Genomic DNA, 12,395 nt, shown 5'->3' on the forward strand with positions numbered 1-12,395 from the left:
CTGCAGAATACTTCTGCTGCTTACTGGGCCTTGAGATGCCTAAAACCTGGGGTGTCAAACTCCAGGCCTCGAGGGCTGGTGTCGTGCAGGTTTTAGATCTACCCAGGGTCAACACACCTGAATCAAATGATTAGTTCATTAACAGGCTTCTGGAGAACTTCAAGACATTTTGGCTGTGTCCGAATTCAGGGTCTGCACGCTTGAAGTACGCATTTTAAGTGCGATTACGTCACCGCCACGCGACGACGGCTGTCCCAATTCGAAGTGTACTTCAAATGCATACTCCAAATGCGCCGTCGATTTCCCCAAATATCAAGCGTGGTCCGGTGCACGCTTCGTGGTCCCATATATCCCACAATTCATAGCGCGGCGGTGGGTGTGGATAATTTTGCCGCAAAACACGGCAGAAGGGAGCGGCCGAAGAGTGAAGCGTCAAAAGTAAGTACTGAATATGACGTCACCTATAATATGTGCGAATGTTTAATAATGACGAACATTATATATATATATACACATACACACACATATATATATATATCTATATCTATATATAGATATAGATAGATATATCTCATAATAATCTGACAATACTATAATATTGGCCATATTATATTTACATTACCACAGTGAGATGATTTTAGTCTCATGAACAACATTAGCTAATTGTTATTTACTAACTAATCTTGAAATGACTGTTCAGTACAGAAATAAAGCCCAACAATCATGTTTTACAGTCCCGTGGTCTCAGCCTCAGATACTCAACTAATCAAAGTGATGTCATGACAAAAATTAATGACCAAAAAAACATTTTTTTCCTCCTTCATTTATGTCAAACAAAGTTGTATGAAACGTTTCTCGCGGTTAGTATCGTGGTTGCTAGGCAACCTGAACAGCGCGACGAAGGCTAGACCGTCCCATTTCACAAGCCTCTCACTTCCGCACTTCTCGTACTTATAGTACGCACCGTACGTAGTACGCGTAGTGCGCGTACTTCAAGCGTGCAGACCCTGAATTGGGACACAGCCGTTGAGGAGGTAATTTAGCCATTTAAATCAGCTTTCTTGGATCAAGGACACATCTAAAACCCGCAGGACACCAGCCCTCGAGGCCTGGATTCGACACCTGTACCTAAAACAGAATGGGCTGCAATATTGGGGGCCCTGGGTTGCTGACCCAGTGCTTTGTGTTTAATTATAATTTTAAATCCTTGTTATTCATGGTTTTAGTTCTTTTGAGGTTATTTTTGTTTTTCTAGTTTCAGTCAATGTGCCTTACCTGTATCCGTGTTACTACTCTGTGCTGTTTCTCCTGTCCCATGGTTCATCCCTCTGTTTAGTATCAAGTCTGTACATCTGTGCCTGTCGTCCTGTTTTATTTTGGTAGTCTGTGTCCTATGTTAATGTGTCGCGTTTTGCTTCCCTTGTCTCGTTAGCCCTGATTTGTCCTAGCTTTATTTCCCTCCTGTCTCCCACTCCCTGATTGCTCCTTCTGTGTATTTAAACCCTGTGTTTTTCGTGGTCTGTGTTGTGATCTCCCTTGTTCTGTACTGTGTGCTCTGTCTGCCAAGCCTGTTTAGTTTATTTGTAGTTTCAGTTTAGTTAGTTTTTGTGCCCAGCAATAAAGCTGTTTTTGAGTGCATCTTTGCCTGCTGTGAGTCTGCACTTTAGATCCACCATTCCTGCCTGCACACAGCCTTCACTTGACATGCAACCCCTCTGCATATGACGTTACGGGCCAAGACCTTGCTCAAAATCCCACACTTTGGTAATGCATTCATCTCCTATCTCTGTGTACTTTGTCCTTTTAAAACATTGTATGGGGGTGTATTACATCAAGTTTTATTTAAAGAACAGCAAATTGAGATCAAATGTTGGGGATATTTTGTAGATGTCTTTACTTTATCCTTGATTTGATAATGATGAATACTTTATTGATCCCTGTGGGGAAATTCCTCCCTGCATTTAATCCATTCACTCAGTGAAGCAGTGTGCAGCCACCAATCTAGCGCCCAGCAATGTGTATGGATGGTACCTTGCTCAGGGTGGCCTTTCATTGAACCGTTCGAATTCCCAACCATGGGGCCACCACTCTACCTACTGAGCTATCCCTGCCTCCCCTATTTACCTGCAATAGCTCAAGAACTGTTTCAGCCAAAATCTGTATTTTTTTTTGTAAACGAAAAGAAAAAAACTGATTTAAAAAAAGCAACAAAAAAAACCCCATTAGAATTTCTGTTAAAGACCAGCTTTTGAATTGATAGTTAAACAATGCAGTGGAAGGAGAGTTACAAGAGAAATGGTAACATAACAGAGAGGCTTGGAGTCTAACAGCTGTCATTAATCAGGGAGGTTTATCGTGTGTCTGTGGCTAACAAAGCTTTAGCATACAGTGAGCCTTTGTGTAAGTCACTCTACACAGTGACTCACACAGACACACCTGTGTGACCTCTGCTCCATCCTACCTGCCTACACATACTGTTTATTAAAAAATAATAATAATTAGCCATTGCAGGCAATAAAACCATATTATACAAAAAGTTGTACTGTGACATAAAGACAAAAGTAAGAGCTTCATTCAGTTTCACTGGAGTCAATATGGTACACAGACAGCTTTCAGAAAGGCACGTTTTTTGTGAGGTAAACTTCACATTTAACGCTTTGCAACTTCAAACCCCCTCTATCTGGAATCCTGAAAACCAAACTTAAATAAATATTTATACTAAAAAAGAGTGGTAGTTTTCACATCTGAGTAAGTAGTACTATGTACTTAATGAATCTTTACTTATATGCTGTATACCACATATTTGGACTGTAATTAGTGATTACAGGACGTTATTTAAATATAGTAAATGTAGTTAATGTACTGAATGTACCCGTCCACTACTGAATCTGCACACCAGAGAAAGTAAAATAACCACATCATCAGCAAAGGTTACTAAAAGTCAATTACATTGGTAGTTGCCTCAAAGCACTTTATATTGCAAGGTAACGACCCTACAATAATACAGAGAAATCCCCAACAATCACACAAGCCCCTATGATCAAGTACTTGCAACAGTGGGAGGGAAAAACTCCCATTTAACAGGAAGAAACCTGCGGCAGGACCAGGCTCAGAGGGGGCAGCCATCTGGTCTGACCAGTTGGGAGTGAGGGGAGGAAGATAGGACATTGGACACAATGTGTAGGAGAGCCAGTGATTAAAAATACCTAATGATAGGGAGTGAAAAGAGGTGAATGAGCTTTGTCAAAATGACAAGTTTTAAGGCAAATCTTAAAAGTAGAGAAGGTGTCTGTCTTCTGAATCCAAACTGGGAGCTGGTTCCATAGAAGAGGGGCCTGAAAGCAGAAGATTCTTCCATCCATTCTGCATTTAAGTATCCTAGGAGGTACCTACAAGTGCTCTGCTGTTTATCTTTTGTACAATGCTCAGTGACCGCCAGCTAACCTACTGCTTCTGCATAAAGAGAGACTGATATGTACAATATGTGTTCTGCACAGCCTCCCCTAGCACTGCACCCTAAACCACCTACCCTGTCTCTCCTCCCACAGCTGAGCTGAGCCAAGAACCACATCCCGTACCCACAAACTGGCTTTTTATTAACAGAGATTTCGCACGTTTGTACCAAAAAAAGAAACAAAGATAGAGGAAACAAACAGTCATGCATTAGCTGTGGAAAGCTGCTGGGTATAGGAGTTATTGTTCCTGTGTATTCACAGTACAATACAGAATTGACCACACTACCAAAATGTGCAAACTCAAAGTTAAGACACGTTAAAACATGATTCACTTTCCAGCACACCAACCACACCCATTCTGGATAGATACCAGTTAAAATACTCATTTAAAGGTCTACTTAATCCGCAGCCAGCTGTACCATGAACGTTTTCTTTAACATATCTTTATTTTTTTCTACCTACGATAAAGATAATGGCAATCCCACAAAAGTACTACTGATTCGTCACTTCTCTGGGAAATATTGTAACCATTCCCAGAAAGCCCGTCTGACATCAGGGTGTGAACAGGATAAAGGTTTAAAGTTCGTGGAGGTTGTCTAAACTCTTTTTCATTCTCAATGAAATGAGCATAATTAAGAAATATATTTAGATTTCTCCTTCTTCTTCTGGCCACAAGCAATTTAAAGCTATTTCATCATTCTACATGTCTTGATAGTAATATAACAGTAAAACAGGGAAACTTAACCTTTTACTTGTTGTCACTGAATATAATTTACAAGTACCCACACTTACTGGTTTAAGCTACAAATTTATACTTGTATTTCATTTGAATGTTCTATCTTACATTCCCACACATTTACACACCGACTAACACATCAAGAGTAACTCAAGGTTCAATATCTTTCCCAAGAATACTTTGGTACACAGACTGGAGCAGCCAGGGATTGGAGCATCAACCTCCAGATTAGTAGATGACTTGTTTTAGCTGTAACATTATAGTTTGCCCTTATTTTATAAAATACTCTCTTGTGTTGCCAGTTCACCTAGTCCATATTTGTGATTAGTAACACCTTCCCTCTCACATGAATGTGCTCATAACTGGAATGGGTAAGCCTGACTTTATGACCACCAGCTCGTGATTGCTTAGCCTGAATGATGTAAGCGTACAAGTGAAAAAAGATAAGGAAAAGATATTGTGAAATATCCTGGATAGTGGTAAGAGCCATGGGTCCTACTCACATTCTTCCCATATTAGCTTGTTGAAATTAAGCTGCATTAAGCATGAATTTTTTTTTCCAATCGGGACAAAAGACTGGTTATTGCGTCCTGTCTGATTCCCAGTGTTTCTATGCTGCAGATGGAGATTTTCAAGGATAATTCTGATACTAAAATATTGTGAAATAACATTGTATTCTCCACCAAGCTGAAAATCTACCTCGCAGTGTATATAAGACTAAACCAGGGGTGTCAGACTCTTTTTACATCGTTGGCCATATACAGCCCACTTTGATCTTAGTGGGCCAGACCAGTAAAAGTGTCCTTTCTGTTACTGTACAGAAGTTTATTTCCACATTTAATCCTGGCGATAATCCTGTTGGCGATCCTAATATAAGAAAAAGGTGCAATTATTATTGTATGTTGTTTTGTCTTGACAGAGAAATGCTGCAGCACTAAATGAAAGAAATCTGCATGATTCGTTGGTTTTAAATTGTAAGAAATAAATGTGTAAAACTGCAGAAAACGTTCTGGTAGCTCATTGTCCAGACTGCCCTGTGAGTTTTTTCTTCTTTTACCTATAGTTGCAATAATCACGCAGTAATTTCTATAATAGAAAGAAAAACAGAAACCTCGTCTAGTGGGCCTGATTGGAGTGTTTGTTCGCCCGATTCTAGCCCCCGATCCTTATTTTTGACACCCCTGATTTAGACTATAGTTTGAAGACATTACACAGATTTACATTAAAAAAAAGTGAACTCTGCTTTGTCAGCAAGTGTTACGCTAGTTGCCACTCAGGTAGATGGGTGGGGTTTTGTCTTGGTAAGATCACCACGCAATCTTTGAACAGCATAAAAAAAACCCATATATTAAATAAACACACGTGAAAAACGTGGATGGGAGTTTTGTGTGGTACCGACAGCACAGTGTGGTGTTCTACAGGTTGTACAAACACGTCCACAGCTCTGTCCAACTGCATTTTTGTTTCTTCCTCAGTATAATACCGTGTTTTGTCACCGTCAGTGACTTATCGCCCATTCACGCGTTCCACCCACCCACACTGAAGCCTGTCCTGTCACACCACACTGTGCGCTCTGTATAAATGAGCAGCGGTCAGCCTGCGGATCCCCTCACCGTTTCTAGGATATTTTGGGGAAATTTTGCCTTCCTTTACGTTTTGCTTTCACTTTCCCTGTTTTTGTGCGAGCAAACCGTACTTCAGCCGCAGGAACATCCGGTAATGTAAAAACAACTTCTGCTTTCGTAACAGCAACGCACATCGAGCGACGAGCTGTATTTGTATTTCAGATGCGTATTTACGCCTGCTAAAGTTGACGTGTGACGGTTTAACTCCCGGTAACTTGCCTTATACTTTTATCCCGTGTTTTACATTCAGCTGCTTCTTGAATTTGCTCTATGTTTCTGTAGTGACGGTTTAGGGTGTTTAAAATGTAAAGGTTCATATGCATTGCGGATTGTGTTACATGACAAAATGCGTATAGTGCATTATTTATTTTTAGTTTTGTTGCACTTTACAGGAAAACCGTATGTCGTCAGCCATGTCCGCCGTCAGCAGCTCAAACACGGCCTTTGCCTTGGAGCTGTTCCGCACTCTGAGCCAGGCAAACTCTGCCGGGAACATCTTTATCTCTCCTCTGAGCATCAGCTCAGCCCTGGCCATGGTCTACCTGGGAGCTAAAGGAGACACTGCAGCTCAGATGGCTCAGGTCAGCACACCGTCACTTGTTACCTGCACTGCATTTTTGCACAACTTTTAGTAGTCCTAAATAAAGTAGTGATACATTATGAGAGTTTTTTTTTTTTTTAATAAAAATATCTTGTGACTTCTGTACTTAGTCTATCAGTATTGGCCCAAATACCCACCTAACCATAAACTGAAAGGTGTGTCCTGGGAGAGGCACTGAAACAGCATCTGGACTTTGACCTCAATAAACGCCTCTCAACAAGATATCTATTGTTTGCTTAAAAAACAGAACACTGTAAAAGAAAAACTGGCAGGTGAACATTAATTTCAGTTTAAAAAAACAGTTTGGTTTTGACAGCTTTAATCCATAGTTATAAATCCTTGCTTGTCCTTTACATAGAATAATGCCTTTTATACTGGGAGAGTTTCATCTAATATAGTTTAATCTCCAGTGTGACAGGCAGCAGGCTAATGAATGAATGATATTAGTATCAGTTTCACAATTTGGATTAGAGACCTCAATTTAAAAAAATTGCAAAGAAGATGATTAACTTCCAAATGAGACTAATGTGTGTAACAACAGCACAAACAAATCATGGGTTATTTTTGGAGACTCTTCCTGCATTGAAGTACTCCCCGAATAGAATGGAGTACATGGATACAAATCTTGAAAGATTGACGTACATATTCGTGTACGTCAGTCACCAAGGGCCATTAGCGTGCTGCCTGCTGTAACCCATAATTTCCTTCGGGATTAATAAAGTATTCTGATTCTGATGTCGCATTAAAATAGAAGCGTCAAAAGTGCCTTACTTAGTGGTTAAAATGGGTCAGTGTTTTTTGTTTATCGATGTTTTTATTTATTTGTTTATTTGGCCACAACTGTGGAATGAGAGCAGATCTGCATAAGTTGTGGTTGTGGTACTTCACCATCTAGCTAGCAATACTGGAAAGGAGCAAGCATAAAGGGAGTGATGTTTTTTGAGTGGCAGGTAGTCTTAAAGGCAAGGTTTCTATCAGCTCAATAAATATCAGCAAACACACAAACTGTTTGTGTGGAGTTTGTCTCACAGTGTGTTGTTACCTAAAGGTCCAGCTGCTGAATTTCACAGAGGGAGAACAGAAAGAGAGCTAGCTGTTTTGTTTTGATGATATTGTGAAACATGCTGCTAATCAAACTGAGGTAGACGACCTGTGTTATTTAAAGACTACATTACAATGCTCTGCAGTTTAGTGCAGGATAAACAGGTTAGATTGCAGTACAGCATTAACTGAATTCCTCCTTCATTCCAGTTTTTTACTGTCTAGTATAAAGACAACATAAACAGTGTACTGCCAGTGTAGAGGATGGAAGTCAGCCAGCACAACTTCTGCTGACATGTTGTTGAATTTGGTTGTGTAAATCCACAACGAGCAGTAAACCTCAGAGCAACAGGAGCCCAGATCAGCTGATCACAGCTCGTACATTAAGAAAATCTAAAACTCACAATAGAAATTATTGCGAGTTGAGATTCTTTCCCCCACGCTGAGCTAATGTGACCGATTTTAGGATTCCCTCATCTTTCTGTATCCCAGTTTTCTCATTCTTCTTTCAAAAGTCTTGTTTCTGTTTTTATTTTGGTTAAATAAAATGTTTTTTCAAGGTGCACCATGTGAACATTAATTTTTATCACTTGGTTGAAGGCTGAGCGTAGGGTGTCCTTCCAAGACTGCTCCAGCAGAAACTCTTCCAGGAGTGAATAACTCAAGCCGGCAGCGCCACACGACCCCCGCATCACCACTTAGCGCAGCACAGACGCTGCAGGTTATTATACCCCGGCCAATCTGTCCCCAGAATTAAGGGATGTGTCAGCTGTGGGTTAACTCCAGCCTTTACTCTATGTGTTTTGCCCTTGTATTTAATTTGCAGCTGCACTATGGGATGTTCATGTATGTCCCCATGCACACAGCTAACCTCCACCCACTCTGCCTCCAACAATTCCCTGGTTCGAATCAGTGTTTGGTGAACCAGGGTCTGCATGCAGCCCATGTCCACCAAGGCCTGGTGTATACCCCCTTGACACCTTACTGGTATGCTGTATGCCCCTCTCAGATCAAGGGGAGGGTGTGTAGCCACCAGGACCTGTGAAGAAAAAGCAGAGGGAAGCGGGTTAGTGCCTCTCGCAGCTGCTGCTCCATGGCGGTGGGCCATGGTGGTGAAGAACTCCTCCAGCCAATGGGACGCTTCCACTGTGGCCCAAAAGACCTTCATGAAGGCATGGGGGCCATCTCCCTTTCCCGTGTGGTAGTGGGACACAGCTGGGAGCGGCAGATGTGTCGGCAAATAGCCTGATGCTCGACTACATTCAGATGCTCGACTGGTCCTGCAGCTGTTCCATCTGGCGGTGAAACACTGAAGCATTCTCCCGCTGCATAGCCGCAAGCTAGACCATTTCCTGGGCCTGCCCCGGCAAAGGTGTTGGACGTTTATAGGTGTTTTATTGACATGTTTTTGGTTTTTTTACCTACTTCGTTCGCGCAGCTTTTTAGATGCCTTCTCCTTTCAGCACTCCCCATGGCTTCCTACTCCGGTCCCAGCAACATCCTTAAAAGGAGGGACATGATTTGATGATGGTCAGGTGCGTGAGTCAGCCTCTCCTGACACCACACCCTGAACCCACTGCTCCACCCCTCCCCTGCAGCTAAACCACAAAAATTTAGCTGCAATAAGAATTTTTGGAAACTGGGACAGTGGTCAAGCACATGAATAATAAACTCTAGCATAACACATCATAATAGCCTCCTATAGACATGAAAAGTAAATATTAAATATATTAACAGCATATAACAGTTTCACAGTAAGGCTTAATATTAAACGTGATGCTGAAAGAATAAAGTTGTCCAGTTTCTACCTTTGGACCATAAATGGTTACGTTAGGGTCCCTCAGTGTCACATCCTTTCAGTCTTTGTCTTCAATGCCACACAGGCCCTCTCATTCAGCTCAGGTGAAGGCGTCCATGCAGACTTCCAGAAACTGAACGCTGACATCAACTCACCGTCTGCATCCTACATCCTGAAACTAGCCAACCGTCTTTATGGAGAAAACACTGCCCACTTCCTCCCAGTGAGTGTCCACATCAATGATTTTCCTCATAAAGTTCTTCATTACAAAGACTGGATTAATAAACAGATGTCTGCTCTCTGCAGGACTTCCTTGAAGCCACACAGAAGTACTACCAGGCAGACCTGAAGACTGTGGACTTCATCGGAGCTCCAGAGGCGTGCAGAGCAGAGATCAACAGCTGGGTCGAGCAGCAGACAGAAAGTAAGAATGTGCATCTTCCACAGCCTGAACAGCAGGGAATCATTTTAGCATCCTCTGTGGATTATAATGAAATATTGTTGTGTTTCTGTATTTCCTTTCAGATAAGATAAAAGACCTTCTTAAGCCAGGAACAGTACGCTCAAATACCAGACTGGCTCTGGTCAATGCTATCTACTTCAAGGGCAACTGGAGGAACCCATTTGATGAGGCAAACACCAATGAGATGCCCTTTAAAGTCAAACAGGTAAAAATTAAATGTAATCCTGTTTTAAGTATGGGGACATACAGTTTAAACAGAGAAAGCAATTTAACTCAAGTAAGATGGATTTCTTGTGTTTGCTGTTTGTCAGAATGAGACCGTACCAGTCCAGATGATGTACCAGATGAAGAAGCTGCCCTACAACTACATTCATGACCATGGTCTGCAGATCCTGGAGTTGCCCTACGTGAATGAGGAGCTCAGCATGTTCGTTCTTCTACCTGCAGAGTCCTCAGACGGCTCAGACCCTCTGCTGAAGGTAAAGAACTTAGTAATAAATACCTATAAAGAAAAGTCAGCGTTTTGCTTTATTATCAAAGTTTAATGACTATAGAGTAGCTCTCAGGTGATGTTTACAATGTTAAAATTAAACAACAAAGATGCCATAAAATGTATTAACTGTGTTCCAGCTGGAGAAGGAGCTAACACAGGAGAGGCTGAATGAATGGACCGACAGGAAAAACATGGATGTTGATTCAGAAGTTGTCGTTCACCTGCCAAAGTTCAAGCTGGAGGAAGACTACGAGCTGAATGATCCTCTGGCTAAACTGGGTATGAAGAACGTGTTCTGTGCAGGAAGGGCTGACCTGTCTGGCATGAACGGTGAAGGGGGGCTCTTCCTGTCTACAGTGGCCCACAAGGCCTTTGTGGAGGTGAACGAGGAGGGCACAGAGGCCGCTGCAGCCACAGCTGGAATGGTAGCATTCTGCATGTTGAGGGAGGAACACTTCAGAGCAGATCACCCCTTCCTCTTCTTTATCAGACACAATAAGACCAAGTCCATCCTGTTCTTTGGCAGATTCTCATCTCCTCAGTAGAGGAAAAGGATGGTTCAAATTAAAATAAAACATCTTAAAAACAGTATAAATGAAGCCTTTATTTTGTGATGTTGAGTTAATTAAGAAATTGTATTTTGCTTTATTCGCGAATAAAGTTTGATTATTTTACATGAATTCATTCTTAATTACGTTGGGTTTTTGTTGGGGGGGGTAATATTGGAAACAGTGGCTGTAGAAATGAATGTAGAAATTAAGGCTTTTAATCGGTCCGGTCTTTTATTAGTTTATTTTGAACAGAATGGTATTGTGGCACAGATTGCATCGACACAGCTTCTCAGTTGCACACAGTTCTTTATTTATAAAAACACTGTTGCACTCTGCTTCTCAAACAAGTCACAAGTCTGGCTCTTGTTTTACTTTTTTACTACAAGAATACTATAGAATACACTAAAGATCAGTATGGGATTAAAACTACTTGTAAAACGAACAGAATTGTCTGTGTTGTCCCTTAGACCAGAAAACATAACCTTTTTCATATTTTTGTTGCTCACAGCATTTCTGCTGAAAATCATAAACCTTATGACTTTCTAGTCACCCTTTTTTGTCCCTAAAAGCCCATTTGTTTTTGCTGAGTGTCCATCATGGAGTGGCTCTTTAGCTAAAAGGTGTGGACCGTGTCAGGTCCTGGTGTTTTTAGCTCTTTATGCCTCAGACTCCTTGTTGAAGTCTCGATATGTGATATAGATTAGTTTTGTTCAGCTATTAAAACCATTAGCCATTTGATGCTGGTGTAGTGTGATGCTTCTTTCTAACAGACATCTCTCCAGTTTTGCTCAGTCTCAGCTTCCGGAGGGCCTCCCCTTGTGCCATTGCTCCCTCGTAGCTGGGAATTCATCCTTGACAAGTCTTTGAAAAACATATCATTTATTCTCTAAAAAAAAGAAGAAATAAAGGTCATAAGAACTTTATTTATCCCAAATGGAAATGTAATGTCTGACATAGCTCATCTGCTATTTTCATGAAAAATAAAATGCCTGATGGCTGTGGGTGTGAATGGTTTTAGAGAGAGAGGAGTCTTCCAGTACTGATGTTCTTTGTTTGATGAAGTTGCTGATCAGAGTTATTAAGGATGGCTCTTTAGTGTGCATCTTCTATTGTTCTAGACCAGCAGCCAGAGTTCTGACTCTTTTTTTTATTATTAGATTATAAAGCCTCACTTATGGACATATTGCACTTCTTTTTTTTAACCCAAGACCTGACTGAGCTACGGCCATAGCCAACTAACTCTTAATAACAAGCTGCCAACAAGCCAACTCCCTCTGGCCTTTTGGATCTTGGTTTCAAACCTTCCATCACATATAAAACAGTCATTGCGCTTTGTATTCTGAATCTTATAGCAAAGTATCTCCAGGGCTAAAGACTAATGGGATAATGTTGCAGTGACATATAAGGTTTATTGGTTTCTGAGGCTGGTAGTGGCAATCTTATCTCAAGACCTCACAGTAGAGCACTTCACTTCCAGACTGCAGGCTTACTTGTGGTTCCTACAGTAGCGGTTTTTGATACGGGCGACACTGGCGGTTGCCCGGGGCGGCATCGTGGTGGGGGGCGGCATCACGGGCATCGGCAAAAAAAAAAAAATGCTCGTACTCATGCTGCCCCGACGTCAGCCAGCGC

At 41.5% G+C, this 12,395-nt stretch overlaps 1 protein-coding gene across 2 annotated transcripts; it reads left to right on the plus strand.

Annotated features, from left to right (window-relative positions):
- Positions 1 to 5,722: 5,722 nt before the first annotated feature.
- Positions 5,723 to 11,501, plus strand: LOC146369770 (leukocyte elastase inhibitor-like). 2 transcript variants are annotated; one of them, XM_084910793.1, is made up of 7 exons: positions 5,723 to 5,907; positions 6,209 to 6,397; positions 9,342 to 9,479; positions 9,563 to 9,680; positions 9,782 to 9,924; positions 10,031 to 10,198; positions 10,350 to 11,501. In XM_084910793.1, the coding sequence occupies exons 1-7, from the start codon at positions 5,773 to 5,775 to the stop codon at positions 10,755 to 10,757; spliced, it is 1,299 nt and encodes a 432-aa protein (XP_084766919.1). In that variant the 5' UTR covers positions 5,723 to 5,772; the 3' UTR covers positions 10,758 to 11,501. The 2 variants fall into 2 exon arrangements, with proteins under 2 accessions (XP_084766919.1, XP_084766920.1); XM_084910794.1 differs by lacking the exon at positions 5,723 to 5,907 and adding an exon at positions 5,934 to 6,026.
- The last annotated feature ends 894 nt before the right edge of the window (positions 11,502 to 12,395 follow it).

This window comes from Perissodus microlepis, chromosome 17 (genome assembly GCF_051167445.1).
Source record: "Perissodus microlepis isolate ML-2025 ecotype Zambia chromosome 17, ASM5116744v1, whole genome shotgun sequence".
Taxonomy (NCBI): Eukaryota; Metazoa; Chordata; class Actinopteri; order Cichliformes; family Cichlidae; genus Perissodus; species Perissodus microlepis.

Coding starts and splice junctions, on each gene's coding strand:
- LOC146369770 (XM_084910793.1), top strand. CDS start 5,773: ATGAGCAGCGGTCAGCCTGCGGATCCCCTCACCGTTTCTAGGATATTT. Junction 5,908..6,208: donor TTCAGCCGCAGGAACATCCG/GTAATGTAAAAA, acceptor TGCACTTTACAG/GAAAACCGTATGTCGTCAGC. Junction 6,398..9,341: donor CTGCAGCTCAGATGGCTCAG/GTCAGCACACCG, acceptor AATGCCACACAG/GCCCTCTCATTCAGCTCAGG.